Raw genomic sequence first — 27,130 nt, forward strand, 5'->3', positions numbered from 1 at the left:
ACTTCTTCAAAGACAGGTATGAGAAAGCTTAAGCATAATGGCTCTGTTTCCTCCTTTCTGTCTCCTTGAAAGCCTGAGATGTGCAGGCGTCAAGGATCCCTCAAGGTGCCTCCATTTTAGGTTTAGAAAATGTGTCATTTGCAGAATGTCTGACAGGGGCTTAAAAAGTTGCTACATCCTTCTCACAGCTGGGGTGGTGTGTAGCAGAAGAGGTTTCTTCTGTGTTCATCTACTCATCTGGCCCAGGGTGGCCTCGAGTCTGAAAGGTTAAGGTGCAGAATTACCTGGCATTGGGACACTGGATAGGAGACATAGAAACAGGAGGGTGGAAAAAGTTGAAGTCTCCATCCTGCTTTTGCAGCACTTCAATTTTTTGAAGTGCATACACATTTGCAAAAATAGAATAAATCCTCTCACCATAAATTAATGTGAATTTATTTTCAATTCAATAAATAAATCCTCTACATGTATTAATTCAGAGTACTGTTTCTGAAACACTCCACAGGGTAAACGCTTTGTGTTTTTTTAAAAAATGGGGAGAGAGCACAAGTCCCAACATGACGAGGAGGAGGACGAGGCTCTTCCAGCGGCTGGGGCTGACAGATATGACACAGTACTTAAAACACAGCATTAACAAAGTCAGGGCAGGCATCGCAGAGGCCGACATCCGCGTTTATCACTTCGGCCCGGGGCCAACTCCAAACCACAACCCTCTCCGCCTCCGTGGCTCCACAACCCCCGCCTCCGCCCCTTCCCGCGGCGCCCCCCAGGCGCCGCCCCGGCAGTGCCCTCCGCACCGCCCTTCACTGCGCGCCATCCGCCCTTCCCGGCCGGGCGCAGGCGCCGCAGCGGGCGGGGTGGAGGCGAGCGGGCCGCGGTGGGGCAGAGGAGCCGGGGGCCGTCTCCGCTCGGTCCCCCCCAGGCGCTGCCGGAGCGGCCAAGCGGGTGCCGCCGCTGCTCCTGGCGCTCAACAGCGCTGCTGGCGCCCCGCCGGAGCGCGGCTTCCCCGCGGGGAGCAAGCCGCCCCGCAGGTAACGGCGGCGGGGGCGGGATGGGACGGGACCGGACGGGAGGGGCAGGCCCGACCGACGATCTATCTCTGGTCAGCACGGATCTCCTGAGGGGCGGCGGGACCGGCGGTGCCGCACCCCGTCCCGGAGCGCTCCGTGACCGAGCGCTGCCGGTGCGGCCGCCGGCCCGTGTCCTGCCGCCGCCCCTGCGGGCGGGGGAGTGCGAGCAGCCGGCGGCGGCGAGGGGAGCCGCGCCCCACTTTGCTGAGCGTCGTCCGCTGTTCCCCGGGGCGGTTGCCGTGCTGTCCCGCCGAGGAGCCCCGGCGCCGGCCGAGCCCGCTCTCGGTTCAGCCTTGCCGGAGAGTCCGTCTCGTAGCGCCCGCACCGGCTGTGGGAGCGCGGCACCGTCAGCCGTGCGGTGCTGGCATCAGCCCTTGTTTCAGGTGTTCGGGCGTCTTGTTCCGCAAAGCCAGAGCAGGCTGCGCATCGAACAGGCGTGCTCCACTGTGCTTTGTAACTTCACATGTCCAGAGAGGCAGAGAATTTCAGTGCGAAAGTGGGGAGCACGGGACTGGGGAGCGCAAATAAGGCATGGGGCTCGTGGCCTGGACCACGCGTGTGGGGGAACCTTTCGGCCAAGTGCTGGCGGGGAGAAGGGGTGGCTGGCCAGCGGAGAGCTGTTTGTGCAGAGATGCGGCAAGTAAATTATGAGAGAAGTGGTCAGGTTTCAAGTTTACATTCAAACTGGAGCAGCTCATTAAAACCAGGGATTGCTATCCAAAGTCAAATGAGAACATAGATTTAATTTTTAGCAGTATTGAGAGCTGTATACAGGTGTTGCACATCATGCCCTTCATGAAAGGACTCGATATAGGAAGCATGCCCACACGTTAGATAAATGCAGCAGTGTTCTCCTTAGCTTCACATACAAAGCAAGATCCATTTACCTAAAACGCTGCATGCAGTAGGTCACAGAAATGCTGGCTATGTGCCTGGGCTCCTTGGATTCTGCAAATGGAGATGTCCTGGAGTTTAGAGCCATACCCAGGTGAAGTGACTGAACTTGCTTGCCCTTGGGGATGGGCCACACCATATGGGAAGTCTATTTAAATTTATCTTATGTGGACTAAGAGTACTAAAAATGGTAATCTGCCTGCTTTCTTGTCCCTTGATAGTTTACATCTTGACTGTCCAGTTTGTATGAGTTGGTGGCTGATTGTTAACCTGTAAATCTTGCAGGGGAAACTCCCCTCTTTTCCACATTGGAGTGGTAGGGTAACTTGGTATGTTAAATTCCGTCTTCCATGATCTGACTTAACTTCTTTTAAGGGTGTGCTTTTATTGCTAGTAAACTATGTCGTTTCTACATTGTATTAAGCATTTTTAAGGTAAAAACCACAATACCAGTAAATCACTTGTAAAAAAACCTGCTATAATCCAGCACAACACATGTACTCTGTGTAGGAGTACAGCCAGTGCTGTGGTGTAGGTGATGTAGCAAGTTTCCTAGAAGCAAAAATCTCGTCTTTCTGCCTATGAGTGTAGCAAACCCTCAGCTCAAAGGAGCAGAATATGCTTCTGAGTTAGGTTTTGAAAACAAGCAGCATTTTCCTGATGACTTGCACTCGGGTTGGTCTCAGCCAGTTATAACCATGCCCTTCAGAGACTTCATCATTTAAGTAAAAACTTACATTTTCAGTGAAAAAAAAATCATGAAGTGAATTCTAATTGATATTGCTGTATATTAGCTGAATGTGTAATGACTAATACAATGTTCTTAGCATGATTATATTGATGCAAGCAGATTTGCTGACTTACAGTGGAAGAGTTGAAGTACAAGGGGAGGTCTGAAGGATGTTTATGATGCTTTCACACACAGAATGGGTCAGATCGGAAGGGACCACATCTGGTCCAACCTCCCTACTCAAGCATGGTCATCCTAGAGCACGTGGCACAGGATTATGTCCAGACGGTTCTTGAATATCTCCAGTGAAGGAGACTCCACAACCTCTGGGCAATCTGTTCCAGTGCATGGTCATTAGCACAGTAAAGAAGTTCTTCCTCATGTTCATATGGAACTTCCTGTGCATCAGTTTCTGCCCATTGCCTTTTGTCCTATTGCTGAGCACCACTGAGAAGAGCCTGGCTCCATCCTCTTGACACCCTCCCTTCAGAGACTTGTAAGCATTGATGAAGTTTCCTCAGTCCTCTCCTCTTGAGGCTGAAAAGACCCAGTCCCCTCAGGCTTTACTCATAGGAGAGATGCCCCAGTCCCTTGAACAACTTTGAACCCTCTGCTGGACCCACTCCAGGAACTCCATGGCTCTCTTGTACTGGCGAATCCAGAATTTCATTGGCAACAGTTGTATGATTTTTTTTTCCTTAAGTCTTAGCAGGGCTTTCTGTATGCCAGTAGTGTAATACTTATCTCAAGACTGAGTATGTAATGGGGAAATGCCCAGTCATCCTCACATTCTGTTGTAGGACACCATTTTCCTTAGAAAGCCAGACAACCTAGCAGGTGTTGCAACACCTCCTGCATTTCCTACAGCTGAGTGTCTAACGTATTTGCATTGATGCAAACTGTGACTCCTCAGTGGAGCTAGGCACTTGTTGATGGGAACTCTCAGTCTCTGTTTTAGTATCCTGCAAGAGGAGGTCTCTGGTCAAGATTACAGTATTAGAAGATTTGGATGCTGTGGTAGCAGTTCAGGTGCTTTTTGCACATTGAAAGCCAGATTTCCAAGGGCATGTGTAGTTCATTTGTGCAGCTGACTTCCTGTTATATGTGATAATCATGGTGGTCTTGATTTGTTCTTTTATGGTTCAGGTTACTGGCAGTCATAGCAATTGTCTGTCCAGCTGAAAACAAAAATAAATTATATGGTAGAAAGTTATGTGTTTAGATATCATCTATTATAATGACTTCTCATCTATAATAAAAGTGAAGAATAGTCATAAAATAGATAAAACAATATTTAGCTTCTACTATTACATCATTTTTTTTAGTGTCCATTCTGTGCAGCTTGCTGTGTTTTTTTAAGATGGTGATGTGAGTCTGCCTCTCGTCTCCATACAACTTACCATCTTGAGGAGATTTTTATCGTAAACAGTGCTTTTTAAAAGCTCCATAGAACAGTGTCAAACCTTTGAGCCCAAAGAAAATAAAATCCTGTCGTAAATAGAAGCTGTAAAAATGCTGTAAATACTATGTATAGTGTTTACCCTTGATTCTTATGAAATAATTTATGTTCATTTCACTAAATATTAAAAAAAAAAAGCTTTAAATTTTACCCCTGGTCATTGTACTCCCTTCATTTGTAAATTAATTCTTTTTTGAATTTAAGATCTTTTGAGAACTTCTGGTAGAACCTTCTGCATAGAATTGCTGTTACATGCATTAATTTAAGCTTGTTTGTAGTAACTTTGTCAGGTAAGTACCATCAAGGCACAGGCGTGGTATTACAAGAGTAATGTATGTCCTGTGTTTTTTTTGGAGGGATAAATGAAAGCGAGTGAAGGCAAGCAAATGCAAGCATTTCCACATACACTATGTGGCTTCTGCCACTTAAGAGAAGGCTGGGCAAGTAGCAGGCACAAAATTTCTTCAGCACTTTGTTGCTTGGTGTGTGCCAGTCTCCCAAGCTCCCCACCAAAGCCAGCTGACAGTCTCCCTTCCAGCACTCTGACAGGAGCAGGAATGGGCTGTTTAGTACCTGGCCTGCCAGAAGTGTACATAGAAGGGGTGGGGTGCATGCTAACCCAGGTGTGCTACCTCGAAAGAGAACATGGCAGAGGGCAGAGACCCTTCTCTGACAGCCATTTTCCACTTCTTGCCATGACAGGTGCTTGTGTTCAGTAGCCTGTGCTGAGGTCTGACCCCTTCCTGCTCAGATTCTGTCCTATGGTTCTGGGCAGTGCTCCTAGCTCTCTTCTAGCCCCCCCAGATGGCTGTGCTCTGCTTTAGTACAGACCAATTTTGTTTGATTCAGAACAGATTGAAATGAGGATCTAAATGATTAGTGGACTGTTTGTCATGGTATTAAGCCCAGCCAGCCACCAAGCCCCAAACAGCTGCTTGCTCACTCCCCCACCAGAGGGAATGGGAAGAGAATCAGAAGGGTGAAAGTGAGAAAACTCATGGACTGAGATGAAGTCAGTTTATTAGAGAAAGCAAAAGGTGTTCAGAACAAGGAATTAATTCACTGCTTCCCATAGGCAGGCAGGTGTTCAGCCATCTCTGGGAGAGCAGGGCCCAATCACATGTAATGTTTACTTGGGAAGACAAACACTATCACTCCAAACATGTCCCTCCCACTTCCTCCTTCTTCCCCCTGCTTTATATACTGAGTATGACATCATATGGTCTGGAATATCCCTTTGGTCAGTTGGGGTCAGCTGTCCTGGCTGTGTCTCCTCCCAGCCTCCCATGCAAACCCAACTTTCTTGCCAGCATGGCAGTATGAGAAGCAGAAAAGGCCTTGGCTCTGTGTAAGCACTGCTCAGCAATAACAAAAACATCACTATATTATTGTTACTGTGTCCAGCACAAATCCAAAACACAGCCTCATGCCACCGCTGTGAAGAATTTTAACTATAACCCAGCTAAAACCAGCACATTCTACCCCATATCCATACCATTTACCTCATGTCCAGGTCCCACACTATTAGTATAGCTTCATTAACCACCAGCACCCTTCCCATTCTTTGATATAATGCACAGGTATCATTCCCTTAGCCTATAGACCACCCCTGCAAAATGTCCATAAAACCTCTGTTGAACTCATTTACTCCATGACTTTTGGCCTCTGTTGTGATGTTCTCTTGGGTCAGGAGGGGTGATGTGTTAGAATTAGTGAGCACCAAAGCCAGGTCAGGGCACTGCTGCATTGCAACTGTTTCTTGTAAGGCTTCTCCGTTGTTTCTGGTGGTTCTTGTTATAGTAATTCCTGTAACACAAATCATGGCTTACAACAGTTTAAAGGCACATTCATTACAGTCTTCACCCCTGGTCCTTTTGTGCTAGGTTATTGGGTTAACATTGCAATGAACTCCTCCCCTTGTCCAGAGCCTGGCTACAAAAAGGGGTTCCTGCTAGAGCCTGCCATTAGTGTAATCCACATCATGGTCCTCCATGGGCTTCATGGGACAGCCTGCTTCACCATGGTCTTCACCATGGTCTGCAAGGGAATCTTTGCTTCCCCTGCTCCAGCATGGTCTTCCACTGACAGTCCTCTTTGAACTTCTCCAGTGTGGGTCCTTCCCACGGGCTGCAGTTCTTCACAAACTGCTCCAGCATGTGTCTCCAGTGGGGTCACAGGTCCTGCCAGTAAACCTGCTCAGCACGGGGTCAGTCCTCCTTCAGCATCCACCTACTCTGGCATGGAGTCCTCCATGGGCTGCAGGTGGATCTCTGCTCCATTTTGGACTCATTCACATGTAACAGTACCTTCAACTCAAGTTCACATCAAAGCTCCTGTCCAGTACAGGAACATAGAAAGCAGCAGCAATACCCTGGCCACCTGCCAGCCCTGGTGCATTGCTCTGGCTGTTATGAGTATGTTCCCAGGAAAGGAATACAGGAAGCTGATAAGTAGTATGGCAAGCAGTGAAAGCAACAAGCACTAGATTCTGATATACTGTCAGGAAAGCAAGCCCCATGATAAGCACAGGGGCCTGCTCATTACTAGCTAAACAGCACTAACAGCTATAAATTCAATCTAGTACATCCCAGTCAAATATGTCACTGTCTCAAACCCTTCAAGTCCAAAAATAACAAAGGAAATGGCAGCCTTTAGAGACACTGAATTCTTTTTATCTGCTATTTTTCATCCTTAGCATTGACTTGCTGCCTTCTGAATCCATTTTTCAGAGTATTGGCTGCCTTTTTGTCACCTTTTTTTTCCATTTTTTTTTTCTTCACTGTGTATGGCTGCAGAGTCTTGCGGAAGCATTCTGGGTAGTACAAATATCTCTGATCTTTTTTCCCTTGTCTTCATTTTTAGTGATGGTGAAAGCTAAGGTGAAGGACTTTTTTACGTTTGTGAAGTAATCAAGACTACTACCTTTTCTGGGTGGAGTTAAAGTGGATGTGTGAGCTCAGGTAGAGCACAAGGCTGGCACAAGGGAGGCACACTGTTTTCCCAGTCAGGGGCCCAGAAGGGACTGGTCTGTTAGCATTGCAGCTGGCTGTCTTTAAATGATGAGTTACCCACTTGGCATGAATCCACAGCAGAGTTCAAGCTGTTGTCCCTCTTGGCCTATTGAAGTGGCTTAAAACTGGTTTCGTATGATGTATCACTTGCGGATTATAAGGATTAGTTTGTTTTTAATGGAAATCTAAAAAAGGAGCAAGCTTTCAAAAGATGTTTTTACTTAGGTTTTTTTTTCAGTCTTTTTAAGCTTTGAATTTGCGCTTTCTATCTGTATTCAAGTGTCTAAATGATGTTTAAAAGGCACATACAACGTAAATCAACTCTCTGGCTCTTAGGGTCACTGTTGTCTCAGATAGCTGTACAGTAAAGTCTGCATTTGGATTCATCAGACCCTATTCTGTTGCGTGCATTATTGCACTTCCAGTTAAATTCCGCGTTTGTGAACAGTGATGATGAAAGCCTCTGAGTATACAGGAATGCCTCATGGCCTCTGCCAGAATGAGAGAAGGAATTTCAGAATTGCATAAGGTATAAACATCAGCTGAAAGGCTGTCTCATTTTTACGCCTCTCAGTTGTGCAGTTCATTGAACTAATTTTTGCTGTTGGGCAATGAATTGCTGAAGCTCAGTGAACAGCTAGAACATCTACATATATAAAAAAAATTAAGTCATTCTGCATATGCTTTAAGAATAGATTTTATTGGATATATGGCTGCTTCAAACTTGTATTTCGTAAGTACTTTCCATAGGTAGTATTCTTCAGAAGCGAAAAAGATAGTCAAGTTTCAAACTACTATAGAAATCTTTCTTTATGTCTACATGGCCTGCATATGTCTGACCCAGCTGAGATTTGTGAGATGTGCAGTGTGGTGTTCTTGACTTGGGGAAGTGAATGTATTAAATAAGACAAGTTAGACTTGTTCTTCACAAGTTACACTTGTAGATAAAAGCAGGCATTTTCTGACTTTGTGATGGATGCTTTTGAAGCAGAACTGCGTCATATCTTGTGTGTAAGTAGTGGATTAGTTCTAATTAGTGTCTTAGTCTTAGAAGATACCACTAGCTACGCTTGTTTCTGTTACTTTGAACAAAAATACAACCCAACCCAACATCCCCCCTATTTCTTAGCAACCTGAAATCAAGCAGCAGCAGATACTTGCAGTAAAAAAACCTCCACTTCTGATGGAGTTTGGCATTTTATTTCCTCACACATCTGTTTCCTTAATGTCTGCTGTGCAAGTTTGCTAAAGATGTAAATGTGTATTTAATCTTAAATACGTTAGTTAAGATAATTGCACATTGAGAAGATGTTTGATTATTTGTATACAGACATCTCACAGTAGTCACACCTACAGGGTCTTTGCCATGGCATATGGCAGCAGTAATCTGGATTGTTTATATATATATAAATAAATATATTTCTGTCCAAGTTATAAACTGATGCAGGTGTGAGTTTGCTAAGATAAACTGTGCAGTTGCATTTCCACCTCTGTTCTCTGTTAAATGCTCAACTTCTAGGTCACCCTGTGACCATGCTTGTCTTTGCTTTTACCCCTCTCTTACTTCTACCTTTGCTTTCCAGCATTCCAATTCTTTATCCTCAAAATCCAAGCACGTTTTAATTTCTTTTAGTTTGCTTAAAAAAATTGTAACTCTGATTCGCCTTCTGTTTTTTTATTCCTTTATTCTCTGGATGTAGAGTTGCTGTCTGGAGTTCTTTTATGTTGTTTTACAATGCACATACACATCTCAATTTCTGTGAAATTGAATGTTCTTGCTGCCATGTCTATTGGCTTCTCGTCAGCCAGTATTGCTGTCTTACAAGGCAAGGTGAAGTGGGGATCGAAATCACTTCATTTGAACTGGAGGAAAACTAGAACTTGTTGAGTGTTCTGTATAATGCATCACAACATGAATTGCTGATCAGTTTTCTTCTCACTTTTTCCACACTTTCTCACTGTTGGAGTTTGCGCCTTTGTCATGGTTTGAGTGTTGCTGCATTTATGTTTATTATAAATTAAAAGGAGTTTTATGTTTAAAAGTGACCTTTGTGGCACTAGCTGATGTCATCGTCTTCCAGTTTTGCCTGCTGAACAACATAGAACATGGTGTAATGTTTAAAAAAAAAAAGAATTCTTCATCATGGGTTAAGTAAAACAGTGTTCATGTAAAGTATTATGCATTTTAATTGGCAATAGACAGAAGTAGCATCTAGAAAGATTAGACATTAGAACTTTGAAAATCCACAATGTCCTCTGTGGTCTAGACTCTTGATGCCTGAATGAAATGAGGCTGGGGTGTCCCAAGGCTCAATCTCTGGACTGGCTGGAGTAGAAACGATTAGAAGTCAGCCAGTCTGAGTAAAGTGGCTGTGAGCTGGACAATAAAGAGCATTTGTTTAGATCCCTCTGCAAGGCCTCACATGCCTTACGAAGGTCGACGACACCTCCCATTACAGTATCACTGGCAAATTTGCCAAAGGTGCATTCAACTCCTGCATCCATATCATTGGTAAAAATACTGAACAGCACAGGCCCTAGGATTGAGCCCCAAGGAACACTGCTGGTCATGAGCCAGATGCAGCTCCGTTCACTGCAGGCTTTGGAACTCTGCCCTTTCTTCATTCAGTGCACTGTGAACCTGCACATGCCACAACTTGTTCAGGACATGGTGAGGGACGCTATCAAAAGCCTTACTAAAATCTGGGAAAAGTACATCTACCGCCTTCCCTTCATCCACTAGGCAGATGACTTTATTGTGGAAGGATAATAATTCAGTTAAACATACTTTCACTTTGTGTACTCCTGTTGACTGTTCCTGATGGTTGTCTGTAGTTTCCTGGGTCTTTCCTCATGCCTTTCTTGTACACTGAGATAGTGGCTAGTGTCCAGTCAGCGGTGACCTTCCCAAACCTTTGGCAGATGATGGAAGGGTCCTAGTGTAACATCTACTACCGCCTTCAGTGCTCTGGGGTCAACCCCTTTTGTTAAGCAGTTTTGTTTGTATAATAGTACACAAAAGTTAAATTTAGTAAGGCTAACTACACTGTACCTTAAAACTGCATATTTGAAGTAACATTTGTGTACTTGACACCTCTTCTGTCAACTTGTCACCTTTTTCTTCATGTGGTTGTGAATTTGATGATTGTGTTTCTTTTTTTCCAATAGCTGAAATACCACTTTTGTACGTACTAAAGCATAAACCACAGAACCATTTACGGAGTATCTATGTTACATGTATCAAACCTTGGTGGTTGATAGCATATCTCAGCCTCTGTTATTACTTTCAGTAATGTGTTATATTTGTGGTCTTGCTCTCAAGATGTGAAAATTGTTTACTTTCCCTCAAAATATCACAGAGTGAAGTTGCAGCACTTGCTTTGTGAACAAGCAGCAGCCTAGAGCAGATCAAATATGTGTTACCTGTCAACATTTCATACAAGCTATATTGAGATTACTAAAGATGACAAACTAGGCATTGAGAAGCTGAGAAGTAACAGTTAAAATTGGTTGAGTGACCTTCATTTCTTTTCTCTGCCTGTCATGTGACAGCCTTCAATAGTTACAGGATCCTGTAATTTTCCTTCCCCTGCAGCTACTCCCTTGATATCCCTGTGTCACTGTGTTTAGAAGAGATACTTACTGCACAAGGAAAACTGTCAATGCTGCTTTTTATTTTTGTGCTGTTTTACTACATTGCCTCAGATGCTGTTTACTAAGTGTACTTTGAATGCTTTCTTAAGCTATAACTACATTATAGCTTCAGGGTTCAAATTCCTTACAAATGTTTGTAATACATTTTTCTCATCACATGTTACTGAAAATACTGCTGGAGTGGTAGAAGTCATTGTTAGAAATTCATGTTGAATTCAGGCTTTCCCCAGCAGGCCTGTTGTCTTTTGGCCTTGACAGTCCAGCTTTGGTATCTCCCCCCTCACCCTCCACTTGCTCCAATTGAATTTCTGAATGGAAAGAGAAACCTACAGGAGCTGGGCTAATCTCCTCTAACTTGAGTAAATTCATACTATCTGTCTTGCTGATATATCTGTAAAATACCAACATAGGGGTATAATCATCACTGCTTATGAACCTGATATGGGCTATCTGATGGACTTGCTTTCAATGGGCATGGGTTATTTGACGTTCTGGGTTGCAAACAGGATGAAAGCTGTCTCCGTAGGAAAGAGAATAATAAATCATCTTACAGGGCTCTTATGTGTTTGTACTGGTGACAAACTAGTTCATTGAGGGGAAGTATTTGTGATTTTTATGCCTACCATGTTGCCTTTGCCAAATAATTTAGGACTGCATTTGACTGTTCTTGTACTTGAATAGGTCTGTTTATCAAAGTGCAATTGTTCTCTTTCTTCTAGTGCCTTCACCAACAGAGATTGTAGTAAGATCTGAAAATTTCAAAACTCTTTTGCATTGGCAGTATCCACCTGTGTCTGAAACTCCTCATTTTATTGTGGAAATCAAGCCTTACAAGTAAGTTCTTACTGTTTTGTCATTTCCTGTACCTTATATTCTCTGGAAGCACATAAAAGCAGTCAGTCATTAAATTTCAGTCAGTTTTGTGTCTATGCATTGAAGTCGTGTAGGGTGAAGGTTGTCCAAGTGTAAATTAAGGCAAAATTAAGTCAAATAACAGGATGGTTGAGGTTGGCAGGGACCTCTTGAAGTCATCTGTTCCAACCCCTTTGCCCAAACAGGTCGTCCAAGACCACATCCAGTCAGCTTTTGATTATCCCCAGGGAAGGAGACTGTGCAACCTGCTTGGGCGATCTGCCAGTACCTGGCCACGCTCACAGTTTTTTGTGGTAGGAAGTGTATTGTACAGTATTCTGCAATTGGAATTGTATTAACTATTACTCAGTCTGTTTTACAGTTTTGGTGACTATAAGGACATCTCAACTTGTGTGAACACTTCAGCTCATTTTTGTGATCTCTCAGGGGAAATATGTGAGCCTTATTCGTCTCACTGGCTTCGACTTAAAGCTATTATTGGGTCACAACAGTCTGAATATGTTGAGACAAATGAATTTATTTTGCAAAGGCATGGTAAGTTGCATCATAACCTAAACCTTTTAATTTTTTCCCAAAATTTAGAAAGTTAATAATTGTCCTTTTTTGTTGTATTATTGTGTCTCATTTGGGAATATCTTAAAGCCGCGATGAAACAAAACCTGATGCTTGATTAGTAGGATTCCATCGTACTTGTTAGCCTTGATGCTGTGGTATCTGAATATTTATTTCAAAACATCTAAAGGCAAGAAGGCGATGCTGGTGGTGCACTCTGTGAATCCTTTCCTTATTCTTCCCTGCTGTCCCAGACACCAATTTAGGGCAGGAAACTGTCACCGGACACTATGGACCTTTAGGCATGACTGAAGCAGTTATGCCTTGCTTGACACTATAATGCCATGTACTGACAACTTTGGTACTGGGTACTATCTAGAAGCTGTGGGATATCACTGTACCTGGATAACTAAGTTACCAATTCTTCATGTAAATCCTTTGGGCTACTTTGGGAAAAATCAGTCTTTCACATCAATACTGTAAAAGTAAATTTTGTGTCTAGAATCCAGGCCATTGCAGTACCGTGTGGCAGGCCCTGGCATTGCATGGACAGTGCAAAGGAAATGCAAGAGAGTGAGGAAAGACCAAGAGAATTCCTCTCATGCTTGCTCCATTCTCACCATACACCTTTCAGGCAGAACTTGGCCCACGAAATTCTCTTACTAGTGCTATGCCTTAGGTAGAGCTTGATTTCTGCAATGCTGGAGCTGAAGGAGTGGAGTCCCTCTTTGTTTTCTGCTATGATTCCTTCCCCATCCAGTGGTCCTATGACTTGAAATAGGGGCTGCTTTCTAGTGTTTGACTAGGGGACAGAAGTCATGGTAATAATGCTGAGTTTGACAGTTTCCAGAAACTTGGTAGCCGTGTATGGAGAAAAAAGTCCTTTTCCCATTGAACAAGAAACTCATGTTCGGTCAGATCATTAGACACCAAAAATTCACAGAGGCCATTGCCATGGGAAATCAGGTTTCCAAAGTACTGTTCCTCAAGGTGAGATGTGTTTGGCTTTTTGTGTAGTCTTTGTTTCAGTACAATATTGTTTTTAGCCGAGGTGATTTATGGTGAGATCTAGTCAGCAGTATCATGTTTGGTTCTTGTTCATGTGTATGTAAAATTGCTGTTAGTCTTTTCTGTTGTCAGCTGAATTTTTATGGCCTTATGTATATAGGAGAGTTGAATTGCTTAACAGTGGAATTCTTCATGGACAATCTGTTTCATTTTAGAAGCCAATTCATTAATGTATCCAAATGCCTTCACTACTTCTAAGCAACAGACAGGTTTGCAATTTAACAGCATTGAAATAAACATGTAATTCTTCTCAAATCTCTGATGAAGTTTGGAAAGCTAACTATAAATAACATACTTTATGTTAAAAGCTTTGGCCTAATGGTGCTATGGTGCAATGTCTTGCAGGAAAAATAGGACCACCAAAACTGAATCTCTCAAGGCATGGTGATAAAATCGTGGTTGATATTTACCATCTTTTATTCCCTCATTCTTGTATTGAAGACATTTTTTTAAAGCTTGAGTACCTGGTGGCTTTTCGGAAGAGTGAAAATGAGGTAAGTTCTGAAAATAAAATCTCAGATTAAAAACACTTGTTTACCGTAAATGCGTAAACAGGAGATTTCCTCCTATGACAAATGGAGCAAACAGATACCAAGAACAAAGCTGAAATCCTAAAATGTTGAGTGCATTACTGTGAGATATGTAACTGGAAGGTCTGGATTTTAGTTGTCCAAATGAATGGTTTCTAAAAAAAATTATATTATTGCATTCGCTGTACACAAGATAGAGTTACTTGATTCCACACTATTGTTTGTACATACATGCTAAAATATTGGTAACTTTACTTAGACCCCTTTCACTTGTCTAGAGAGACCTTTCATTTAAGAAAATTACCTTTCAAGGTATTGATAACAGTTTATTTAGCAATCATGGAGGGTGAACTTGAGAAAAATTATAGTAGGTATGTTTACTTACAGTTACCTTTTTCATATGCATCCTGGTTCAAGTTTTATAAGTGAATTAGGAATGTGAATCTAGACTATGAACAGCACAAATTTTAGATGGAAAATAGCATTTTCTGATCAAATATAACATCTTAAGGTAGCCAGTAAGCTGATAGCTGAAGTTCACACAGCTTTTGCAAGGTATATAGGTAATGTAGGAAACATATGTAATAGTGTTTTAATGTTTTTGGAAGTGTTGGAAGGTGCTGTAACATTGTTCTCTCGAGTCAAATCATATAATGTGTCTTCTGGTTTTTCGCAGATTGAAGAGTTCTATGCAGACAACTGTACAATGGATAAATGTAGCCTCAACATCACAGTTCCTGCTGAAGGTTTTACTTACTGTGTTTCAGCAAAGGGAATTTTTGAAGAACTGATGATTGGCACCCCATCAGAGGAAAGCTGCATTCTTGTTCCTGTCGAGCAGACATTGAGTAAGAGGATTTTAAAACTGTAGTAAGAAAATACTGAATCTGATCAGAGATCTGATCTAGCAAGTATTTGAGGTCTGATATAGCCATGGGATGCCTATGGGAGAATAGAAAAACAGGGAAAGTATGATCATTCTTTTCCAGGTGCACTTTGACAGTTCTAAAGACCTTTGAAGATCAAGTACAATTTTCAAGTAGCCCTGACATTTTTTGGTGGCTTCTTCTGCTTCATTGGTATCACAAAACCTGTTTCCATTGCACCTGATCATTGGTGTAATAAACAAATAACAAATGAATCATTCACTGAGTTAGATGTGGTGGGTTTTGTGTCTTCTAACAACTCACTTTTTGCTCAGTCTCATCACTGTATGCAGACTTTTGAGTTTGAAGCGACTATAAACTTGTGGTCATGAAATTTGTCTCTTAAGATAACAAAAGGCAGCTAGTGACCCAACTTTATATCTCTGATAACTTCTTATGGAGTTTTTAATATTACTTTATTATGGCCTGAAATTTCAATAGAGAAAAGAGATAAAATTGATAGAAGCAGCTGTGCTTTTATTGTACACACAAGAATTACAGTATGAGTGAGGGGGAGGACATTAAGGAGAGTCAGACTAGTGGAATCTTACTGGTCAAAGTTAAGAATTCTATGTTTTGGAAAATTTCGCATTTTACTTTTATTGTACATAAACTGTGTGTAATTAGTTAATATGCTGTCACAGGGAAAATGTACAGATCTCTTCATCCCCATCTGTCATCTCTTAAGGAACAAAAAATTAGTTATAAAATTCCTTTGTTTCTATAAAAACATGATTATATTTATATAAACTGAAAATCTTCTGTCATGCTAATTTTTATTTACTCAGTAAAAGTTTAATCAGTTAAGTTTTCTTGAATAAGAAAAGGTAGTAAATCGACACATTCACGCATTACAGCTAAGCATTCTGAGCTACTACAATTTCTGAAGTTATTCTAAATGATACACCAGGAGCTTGTTTTTCCAAACTTCCTAGTAGATTTTGCTTTAACTTCTTAGGTGTACTATGTATCATCATTGTGTGTGTTATTGGGAGCCTGAGCGTAATCTTGATGGTATATTGTGGCTGCAAGAGACTAAGGAAAAAGGACATAAAGCTGCCTAAATCTTTGGTAAGTTCAGACTTCTTATCTGCATCAGGTTTTTAATATCCAGCTATTTAACTTGTATAACTACCACATCTTTATGCCTATCTCTTTCTTTGTTTGTTTGGGAATTTGGGGGTTTTTTACCATGGTGTAATAGATGTTTAGAATTTATGCCAGTCTAACATTCTGATAGCATCTGCAACCAGATGCCTTTTATTTTTTTTTAGAGATAGACTTCAGTCTGTTTTTAACTGAAGTAGCAGTAGTTGGTCTAGTTTGAGAATTTAGTTCTTAAAAACTCAATGTGTGTGTACCTAGGCAGGTTTGTGTTCTTCCTAGTAGCAGAGATACAGAACCACAAAGTCACTGAGGTTAGAAGAGACTTTTGAGATTTAGTTCAACCCTTTTGCTCAAGCAGGCTCAGCAAGAGCAGGTTACCCAGGATCATATCCAGATGACTTTTGAATACCTGCAAGGAAGGAGGCTCCACAGCTGCCCTGGGCAACCTGAGCAACCTGTTTAACCACCCTCACAGTTTTTCTTACATTCAAATAAAATTCCATGTGTTTCAGTTGATGCTCATTTCCTTTTGTCCTGTCACTGGACAGCTGTGAGATTCTTTTCATTTAATGGTAATATTGCAATACTGCTAACTGCTACAGTGTTCTTAGAGTTATGCAGAGTAAAGGGAGGGAGGGAGTAATAGAGCTGTAGGAAGAGGGAAGAACGACTAGGGGAAGTCTTTTCTCTCACTGAGCAGTCACAGGCAAGAGAGGTCAGCAGCTGCTCTATCTTAAAAGCTCCTTGTAGCTGTCCTTAGGAAACAGAGTGGATGTTCCTTAAAGAGCAGAAGCACTCCTTGGTTTCACATCAGGCGAGAGTGGAGTGTCTAACAAGTACTGTTATAAGGTCCTCCTGGTGTCCCAGTTAGTCACAGCTTAACAATCGCAGCTTTAAAGAACTGCCATGTGAGGCAGTAGTAAACAGTCATCAAAGGAAGTGTATCTTCTCAGTGGGTGTAGGAAGTCTCATAAAGCTTATAGAGAGAGTAGCCCATGATCTTTGATTCCATGTTCTTCAATTTCAAGACCCTTTAAAATGACCCCTCCATAGTGCAGGGCTGGCTCAATGCCTAGATCCCCCTGGACCCTGCTTTCTTTGGAATAGAATATTAGGAGGAGATTGCTCTGACTAAGTGGAGGTTAACAAGCCAGAGCAAGGTCCCTTTGTAATAAAGCAGTAATCTAGTCCATCAACCTGTGCAGCACAAGATGATTCATCTTGTTCTAAAATAATATTCACTTCTGGTCAGACAAAATGCGCTCTAAAATTCCTTTTTCTTTCCATGGACTGTGATGGAGCCATGAGACTAGTTTGGTAATAGCCGTTCACACTGCAGACTTCAAAAAATCAGATGAGAGAAACCTCTACAATGGAATCTGCAACTAGGCCCCAATATCAAAACACACGGGCCTGTAGAGACACTGCAGAGTTTTTGTCATCTTCACATCAGTATGTAATTGTCTGAATACGTAGTTATGTCCTACATGCACAGAAGAGTAATTTTTTGTGAAGTTCATTATAGCAAAAGATGGCTCATTCAGAACGACATTGTGCTCAATGGATCCGTAGTTATTTTGGCTTCCCAGTACCACTGTGATATCACATCTAAAGGATGCACAAGTAGAATGTGTGCTCCTTAATGCCTGTGAGCTTTCTGATGTGTGCTCCAAGTTCACGTTTGAGCTCACCTTGTAGAAACTCATTTGTGTGCCCATATGCTCATTTTACTGGGCTAGACGTTATCTTGCGATTCCCAGGTTCCAGTGTACCACAGTGTAGTTCACATTCTACATCATGCTTTATCGCTAAGGAGCTGAGGGAGACCTATAACTATTTATAAATATTGTTACCTGGGTGGTCAGGCACTGAGACAAGTCCCCCAGGGGAGTGGTCACTACCCGAAGCCCATCACTGTTCAAGAAACATTTGGACCATGCTCTTAGATGTATTGTTTAACTTCCAGGTTGCTCTCAGTGGAGTCAGGAGTTGGACTCTGATCCTTGTGGGTCCCTTCCAAATCAGGATATTCTTTGCAGCTCTGTTTTTTCTAGTTATACAACATATATTTTTCATCTAGAGAAACTGTAATCGTTCCTGTAAATTTTAACTTATACTTGCCACAAGTAATTGTCATCTTACAAGAGAGAAGCTGCTTCATTATCTTTTGCGAAAACGTTTTTTTTTCCCGTGAGCATCTATAGAGCAGTAACGTAGTCTTCTATTTGTAAACTTACACATCATTAGTGTGTTGTGAAATCATGCAGAGGCCATGCAGATTTTTGTCACTGTCCCAATAAGATTCGAAATGGACTTTTCAAACTCTCCTCCAGAAAATGTGCACCTGGAAATTATTGGGAATTCATACATGGATAAGTCCTTAGAAAAGAAAGTTAAGACAGAATCTGTTAATTACACTTAGTGTTACAGATTGCTTGGGAGATGTTATTTATCTGTATTCTTGAGCCAGGCTTTCAGCAGTATATCTCCCTTGTCTCTTGAGACAGTGAAAGTCCTGAAAGCTCAGGTGCTCTCATTGGAGACAGGAAGTTGTGTGAGCACCTGCATATGCCAGGAAATACTGCTGACGTCCATCTTAAGCTCACTGGCTGTCAGTTTGCCAGTATTAGATAACGCGAAAAAAAGAAAAAATATTAACTTACCTATGGCAAATACTTTTCTTGCAATAGCGACCATATCTTAATTACACTTGTTGCTTGAGATACTTTGAATGGCATTTCAGTTAGTGTAATAAGATGTGATTCTTATCTTTGAAGCTAGAAACAACTGTATGAATTGCTAAGTTGTAGTCATGACTCAGTGACTCTTAGAAAACCTTTGGTACTGGGAAATCCCCAGGAGTTTTTTCTTCTAATCGCTTCCTTCTTTCATGGCTGGGAATGGGAGTGCCTTTGCACCATCTTGCGTTGGTCAGGAACTTGCCAAGAGAAAAATGAGATTCCTTTTTGAGCAGTCTTGGATGTAGTTGTAGAGGGAATAGGTATTTTATCCTCAAACTCTCTAAGTATATTCACTGTGAAATGCAGGACCTGTATAAGAGTACAAGGCGATCCCTTACCATATTTTAGGACTGTGATTTTTAGAGCCGTGTGAAAATCCTAAAGGGACAGAAAGAAGTACTCATTGATTTAAGATGGAAAGTTGTAAATGAAGGTTTTAGCAATAGTTTCTTTAATATTTTGTTTTAATTCACATTTCTCAAGTATTCCATCTTACACAGAGAACTATCTTCTCTTGTCGCTTGCTGGGATTTTTGCTAGAAAAAATATAAATGCTGGTCCCTTCAAGGTCAGTGTTGTAAGCATGAATATCCAATGTTTTTTTAAATATCTGTATAAAGGGGTTTTAAAAATAGTACAATTATCCTACCAGCTGTTCTTAGCATTTTCAGTATCTACCCATTATTGACTGTATTCTGATTTTTGCAACTAACTTTTAAGCATCTGCATCTTATGAATTAGTGGTTTCCATGAATTCTCATGAAAATTAATCTGAATATTCTTCATATAGTATTCTGACTGTCTCCACATAACAGAAAATGAAGATCCAGATACACTGATGGCTGAATGGCAGCTAGGTTGTAGTGTGTCAGGAGCCACCTTAAGGGACTTTTTACAAGTTTTTCAATGACAGCCCTTGATTCCCCAGGGTTTGTCTCACCTTGGTGGTGCTCACACAGCTGTTTGTAAAACTCACTTAGATTACAAATAACCGCTCTCTAGGGAGTGTTTGTTTGGTTTCTGGTGGTTGTTGTTTGTTTGCTTGTTTTTTCTAAATTGCAATGGTTTCGTCAATCCAGCCTAAACCACAGTAGCATCAACAGATATCAGGGCTACTGAGGGGAAGGATAACAGAGCTGAAGTGAGAGATGAAGGCAAGTTCTAATGAAGTTAGCACACTGTGAAGGTATGAATGTGAAGCCTAAGTCTCACAACCTTTTGATCAGGGAAGACTCTTGAATAGCACAGTTAGATTTGATCGTCTGGTTTTGATGGCCCTCTCAGTTCTTAGACTAATACAGACTGGGAGGTTCTTTATGCCTGTTTGTAACTTTTCTTAACATTATTTTTCTTCCCCATTCTTCTTCCTACCTACATCCCTTTCTTCCTAATTTGCCTCAATCTGAAATTTCAGTGAGATTATTTTTTACAAAGTATCTAAAACCCAGGGATTGTGTATTTTATTAATAAATTTGCATATCTATAATACTTGATAGTCTGTGGCACATCTATATAGGGAATTACAAAATTTGGAAAAGGGTACTATTAATTAACTCTTTCTCCCTAGGCATTCTGTTATCTTTAGGGAACACCATCAAACAGCTGAAAATTTGCCCTACTTTGTTTTTCATATGTTTGTTTTCTTGAGAACTCATTAAAAAAAAATTAGAAGGGTCTAAACAGCCTGAAGGCATACCATAATTGCTTAAAACAAGCTGGAACCTGGCCATTGAAGGAATTCATATGATCACCCTGTGGAGGGATTTCAAAGCGAAACATTGAAGTTTGTTGCGGCATTTGAGGGAGTGCTTAGTGACACTGTAAAATAACTAGGAAAACTTTGTCATAGATACGATTACTGGGTATGTTGTCCTGAACACAGGCTCATTACCTGGTGTGTAGCACCAATTCATGCACTGAGGTGAGGTATTTCAATTTTTTACTCTAATTTATGCAAAGTAATGAGCTAGGTGGTAACCTACAAAAGGCTGGCTCACCGATCATCAAAAATTTACAGTATTTATAGGTTTTAACAAAAAAAGGCATCAGCAGTCATTGGTTACAGTTACATAACTTTTTATAAATTAGTACTTCACCCCCTGTTTGCTAGTTATCTCTCTCCCTTCGCATGCTGACTACTTTGCACGTGCAGTTCTTCTCTCCGTTTGAGTCTGGGGTCTGTTTTGAGTAGGTGGTCAGTGAGTTGGTGGTCACAATCTCTACTACCAGAATTACCTTTCCCCCAGTAAGGGGGGGAAAGTTAGCTCTGCTGACTTCACTCCTGGTAGCTCTCTTCCAGACAGCCCATTCGTCTCGGGATTGTCTTCCCTTTTCCTTAAAATAAAAGATTAGCTAAGCATACAATGTTCACCGTGCAATTGCTTAATCATACCTGTCCAGCTACAGCTACTGATTAACAACTAAAGTTTGATTCAAATCTTGAGGGGCTTGATATCAGGTAGACATAAAGGTTCTTGTGCCATTTTCAGTCTCTTTCTAAAGTTTGCTCCCCTCCCATTTGAGACAGTTGTCAGAAATTGTTACAGTCATTGTAAGTTACACTCATTAACTATGGAGTATGAAAGCTTTCCCTAGCCAGTTGAAGAGTATTATGTCTTTTTCTTCTTTTGCTATTTTCCTTTACATTGAAAACTTCAAATGACTTAAAATACAGCGGGTGACATGAAATGGGTTTGATCCTTGCAAATGTGTTTGCACAGAAAAAGCATTTTTGAGAAATTGCATAAAAGTTTCAATGAAACAGTTAGAAAACATGGATATAGGCTAATGACTGTGCCCGATTCTAATTTTGCAAATTTGTTTTGGGATTGCTTATAATGACCTTAAATTTGTATTATCAACTTGTATCTTTTTTTAACCTCTAAACTGAAAGTAATTTTTTTTTTTTCATTTAAGGTCAGTGTGATGAGAAACCTAAATAAAGACACCTTACTTATAAGGCCAAAATCGGAGGGAAAGTATATATCTGTAATAAGCTTCATGTCAGGCCAGTCAGCATTGCCAGTGAATGGTGAAGTAACCTTGCTGGAGATAGAGCCAGAAGAAGAAACTGTTAGTCTTAAGAATTCCGGCGAAGGAGAATCTTCTGTTCCTACCCCAGAGGCACCAGCCAAAGCAGAAGAGGAGTCTGTGCAGGAAACCACAGAGGAGGTATCTTTTGATGCTGATGAACAGAATTACAAAGTAAAAGAGAGTTATTTCATTTCTGACAGTAGCCAAATGGATATATGCAGTAACTCTTCAGGTACAGAGGTTTCTCCCACAGAAACACAGCAAAAAGTCATTCCAAGCAGCTGTTTCAAGTTTTCTGGCTATGACAAACCTCATGTTCCATTAGATATGTTGATGATAGATGTTGGTGAAGAACAGCCTGTGAATACTTACAGGCCAACTGAGTAACCAGGATAACCGAAGTGTTTAACCAGAGGTTTAACTCAGGAAAAACAGCATTACTGAAGATTATGGAAAATCTGGGTTAAATTGTGAACATCTGCAAGTTGTACTTCTTCTGATCCAACCAAAGTAACCAGTACACAAGTGAAAGTAGTGCCTGAAAATTGCATAAAAAATGTAGGGAAATTTCATAATAACCACTTTTAGCAGTGTTTTTGTATGATATAATTTAGTATTTCCTATTTGAAATAGTATTCTGTGCTTTTTAACAATACTCTACAGGAAACATACCATTAGTCGCTTCTGTTTCAGATCCTTTTCAAAATTAAGTCAATGAACACAGTGCTTAAGAAGTCCTTTATTTGATTATGATAGAGATGTGCAAGAAACATTTGAGAGTTTTTGCCATTATTGGAGGTGCCCTCTTCTTTTTTTATTAAATTGTCTTCTTTTTTTATTAAATTAAATGCTAATATTTCTTTTAAGGACAAGTATGATTATAAGCTCTTTCTGCATAATTTAAGAATTTGATTCCATGTTAAAGAAGTAGGGAGTAATGGCCATAAACTAAAAATACACAAAGTTGCACCTCAGCATGGGGAAGAACTTCCTTACACTGAGGGTGGCAGAGCACTGGAGCAAACTGCCCAGGAAGGTCGTGGAGTCTCCCTCTCTGGAGACATTCAAAACCCACCTGGACGTGTTCTGTGTCACCTGCTCTAGGTGACCCTGCCTTGGCAGGGGGGGTTGGTCTGGATGATCTCCAGAGGTACCTTCCAACCGGATTTCGTGACTATGGGAAAGAACGAGTTACTTTGTAGCTTAAGTCCTGTGATTAAAAAAAACCTACCTGTTTTTAAAACTGCTGTTATTTGAGTATGGCTACATCCATTTGGATCACCTAAATACATTGCGTAACCATGTCACATTCTGGATACTTCTGGAATGTATTAGCATGCTGGCTGATCATTATTGGAAAAAAATATCTAATCAGTAGTTGCACAAATTCTTCAGAAAATGTTTTCAAAATTCAAAAGCCTGTTTCTTCTGGGGCATATTTATCATGATTCTTAGAACAATATAATCCTTAAATAGAAATCAATAGGACTTCTTCCAAACATGTTTTCTAGTAGGTTGAAAATTATTACCATGTTTCCCCTTTTTATGATGTAACTCAGGAACTACACAAAATCACCTCCCTCTAAAGACAACAGAAAAATAATGTGTTAAGTTGTAGTTCATAAGCTATTGTCATCTGACAGCCTTCTGAATTCTGTAGTGTAGAGATTGTAGTTTTGAAAACTGAGGGATAAGGATCTTATCTTTTTATATTTTTTTAATAATTAAAATCCATGCAATCCATTTATTTACCCTTAGTCAAGATTTGATAGGTATTTTCTTTTTGTAGGATATGTTTACAGTAATTATTAATGGAGCTTAGTTCAGAACAAAAGGATGCTTTACAGATACAAGTTAGTCCATTTGTACAAAATTGTATCTTTGTTTTAAAAGATATTTTTATAGGTTTATCAGAAGTGTTAACATGTTAGAGCAGATGGTTTTGAAGGAAAACCAGTGTCGTAGTACTTCTGTCCTTATATTTCTCAGTGATATGAGTATTCTTAAGATGAAGTTAGCCTACACAGCAGTTTCTGGGCTTCTTCCTTTCCTGCATATATCAGATATTGACCACAATGGTACAAAAGATTTAAAGACAATAGCTATTTTTCACATCACTACCCACAGGAAGGTAACAGATTGCTTAGCAGGATTTTGATAATTATAGGAAAAGCCAAATCAAGCATGTGAATTTTGTAGTTATGCTGTAATGGAAAACCCGACTCAAAAGACTTCAGTATTTGTTAGCTGGCTGTGATTTGTTTCTGCATTATATTCAAACATAGTGAGACTGCCTTGCAGCTTTTTCAATGTCATGTTCTGGGTTGAGTTCCTAGAAGGCAATGCTCAGTGACTTACTGCTTGGGATCCATTAATGTGTAGGTATCTCCATGGCAGAAGTGCAGAAAACAACTCTCTTGGTATTACAAGAAGGCTTTTTAAAAATCAGCATTAATTTGCATTTGAAACTACAACTGAACTGACCTTTCAGTTAATTATGTGGTTTGTATCTGAAGCTTCTAGCTGTCTATCTGCTAACGAGATAGGCAGCTGCGTCTTGTGCGGAGCTTGGAGTTGATGTAATTTCTTTCTGGGTTTGGAGGTTTGTTGATAAATATGAACTGTAATAAATACCTCAGGACTTTATAAATGTCAGATAACTGTTTAAGTTAAACTTCGCTCAGAAGGGATATATAGAAACTGTGAAGTTACCTTGGTTTTGGGAAGAAGTTTCTGATCAGACAGTTTGCTGAGTATCTTCTTTGCAACTGCTCAGAGTATTATATCTACTTGCAATTAGTAGTTTGTTTTCTTTCTGTCAGTCTTGCCCCCCCAAAAATATATTGATGTTCTCCAAGAAGGGCGGGAATTAGCTGTAGTTCCATTTGATATATCTGCCTCAAAGCCAAGATCCTGTCAGAAGCATGTAATTTCTTGGAAAATTAAATTTACATTCTTAGCAGTGCATGTGGAAACCCTGGTGCTGCTAGGAGCTAAGACTCAGCATCTTAGATTTGTGTAAACATAAGAGATCACTAGGTGTTTTACATTCTGGAAGGTTCTCCTTTGCTGCCACACTGGAAGAGGAATGCAGATAGATGCATTTTAAAACCAAGTGACTGTCTCAGATTCTTTTCTCTTCCTCCTGCAATACAACTACATTGTACATTGTTCCCAGTCTTTCAAGTCATATGTAGTCATGTGTAAGTAAAACGACCCAGCCAGGAGCTAGGACGTAATTAGAAACAACAGTGTTAAGATCAATGAGATGAATAAGAAATGACACAGAAATAAATCATAAACATACGGGAAAAATTTGGCATGGCAGATAGTCACGTGTAATGGAAAGGCACTGTTATTTTGTAAGCTGAAAATCAAGGACAGTAACATGAGTGCTTTTTACTGTACCACATATATATATCTATACACATATGCACACAACTGACATTCTCTTGTAATATCACAAGGTTAAATGTATTTTTTAATGAAAATTCGTGAACGCTAATTACAAAAGCCCCTGAATTAGCACCATCCCTGCAGATCTGTCTTCTATGTACTGTGTACTTAACAAGTAGCCAATAGCACAAGAATAGTTTAGATGTTTAAATTGTTCAGGCCAGCTTACAGGTTTTATAATTGTGAAATAAAGTTCAAGAGTGCACAGAGCATGGGATTCTTTTATTAGCTGTGAGTACCTGAAAATGTGAGGCCACAGTGGGACAAGGATGTCTTTCCAGGTCATTAAGCTCTCTTTCTCCCAGTCTTGTTTTCAGCAGTTGGCAGTAGTGGTACTGAGAGCCTAAAAACAGGGCAAGTGCCTCATAGTATCTCTGTTAGAATACAATCCAGCAGCTTGCGGGGTGAGGACTTCTTGGGACAAGGAAATTGGAATGTCTTTCTAGCTACAGCTAGTTAGCTTTGCTTTTGCAGTTCTGTATTACCAAGTACCTGAGCAATGTACGTGTAGTTGGGAAGCTGTCAGGGAGTATTTATCTGTGCATTTTCACCTAATTAAGTTAGTTTATTTTAATAAATTAATATTATTGTGATGAAGAGGGGAGCTTCTGGGTATTTGTGCAGAGCACCTTGACATAGGATATGAAAGTGCCTAACATTTACACATTCAAAATAACTTAATATTCATGCCTTTTACAGACCTATCAGCTATTCAGTATGACACACTTAGAAAGTTTCACTACTTCAGACTTTTTCAGGTGATTTTTACTCTTGTCCTGACTGCTCAGCATTCCTCCCTTCCTCTCTCCTAAAGGCGATTTGGGAAACGATGTAATATAGGACTCCAAAATATCATATCCTGTGTAAAAGAAATTGCATCACAAAAATTTGGCCTAATGCTTGACAGCATTTCTAAGAACTTCTTCAGTGCTTGTTCTTGAGTGGGCATTGTAATTTTTTATCATTAGATCTACAATTAACAGTGAAGTAATGTGGCAGTACTGCGTGCTGGCACAGAAGCATCAAATCTTCTGCTTTTGTATGGTTTTCCACCTGAATCAGCAATGTAGTTTAAAAAAAATAATTCTTGTCAAATCTACTGACATCTGTGGAAACAAGACACTATGGAGGGTCCTGGTTGCCTAGAAGAGACATGCATATTTGTATGTAATGCTTCATTAGAAGATTGCAGGAAAAGAAAATTGCGTGAGAAGACCTGTTTTTCTCAGGGATAGGAGTAACCAGTTGCTCTGAAGTGATACCATCTAAACAGTTGAGTATTAATAAGTAAAAGATGTTGTACTTGATTCAAATTAATAGTTTCAGCGTGCCTAAAAAAAACCCAAAAACCCAAAAAGCAAAAACATGCAACCAAAACAACAAACCAAATACAAAGCACCTTTCATCTCATGAAATAAATGACTTGCATAGATTTCTTCAGTGTTCTTTTTATAATTTAGTCCTCTAACTATGAAGTCCTTGTTTATTAATACTCTATGTTGTCTAAATGGATGCAACCATTGGGCTGAAGTGTGTAATTGAAATGTTGTAAATACTGTACATTTGAAATGTTTTTATATGAAAATATAATCTCAGAAGAAGAATGTGTGTCATTGCCTCTTTGTTAGCTTTTGTTCTGAAGACTAAATCTGCTTTTGAAGATGGCTGAGTTCATGTTACTTATGTAGTGTATGCTTGAGCATTATTGAAAATCAAAACACTGTTTGAGGGAGATGTATGTGGCAAATATGTGTGCCTAATTAGATGTGGCCAGTTACTGTATTCTATTTACCAGCTAGATCATCAGCTTTGCAATTTCTTTTTTGCCCTTTGACCGTGTTGATGCAGCCTGCAGTAACTTCAGTCCAGTTCTGTTGCTTGAGCCTGGAGACTCTCCTTATGTTCTATTTAAAAATTATGGACAAGGATTATGATTAAATGGTTGCACCATTTGAATGGATTACTTGCTGCAGAGTGAGGAAAGCTGGCCTTCCTTGAAACTCCTACTAACAGAAATTTAAATGAT

The 27,130-nt window shown here is 40.4% G+C and overlaps 1 protein-coding gene across 1 annotated transcript; it reads left to right on the forward strand.

Annotated features, from left to right (window-relative positions):
• The first annotated feature begins 557 nt into the window (after positions 1-557).
• IFNGR1 (interferon gamma receptor 1) lies at positions 558-26,708 on the forward strand. The gene is made up of 8 exons (XM_029962731.1): positions 558-863; positions 923-1,706; positions 11,538-11,652; positions 12,053-12,225; positions 13,657-13,805; positions 14,518-14,689; positions 15,726-15,838; positions 21,532-26,708. Exons 1-8 carry the CDS (start codon positions 558-560, stop codon positions 22,033-22,035), a joined length of 2,316 nt encoding a protein of 771 aa, XP_029818591.1. The 3' UTR covers positions 22,036-26,708.
• The last annotated feature ends 422 nt before the right edge of the window (positions 26,709-27,130 follow it).

Source organism: Manacus vitellinus, unplaced genomic scaffold (genome assembly GCF_001715985.3).
Source record: "Manacus vitellinus isolate BGI_N305 unplaced genomic scaffold, ASM171598v3 scaffold_4_pilon, whole genome shotgun sequence".
Taxonomy (NCBI): domain Eukaryota; kingdom Metazoa; phylum Chordata; class Aves; order Passeriformes; family Pipridae; genus Manacus; species Manacus vitellinus.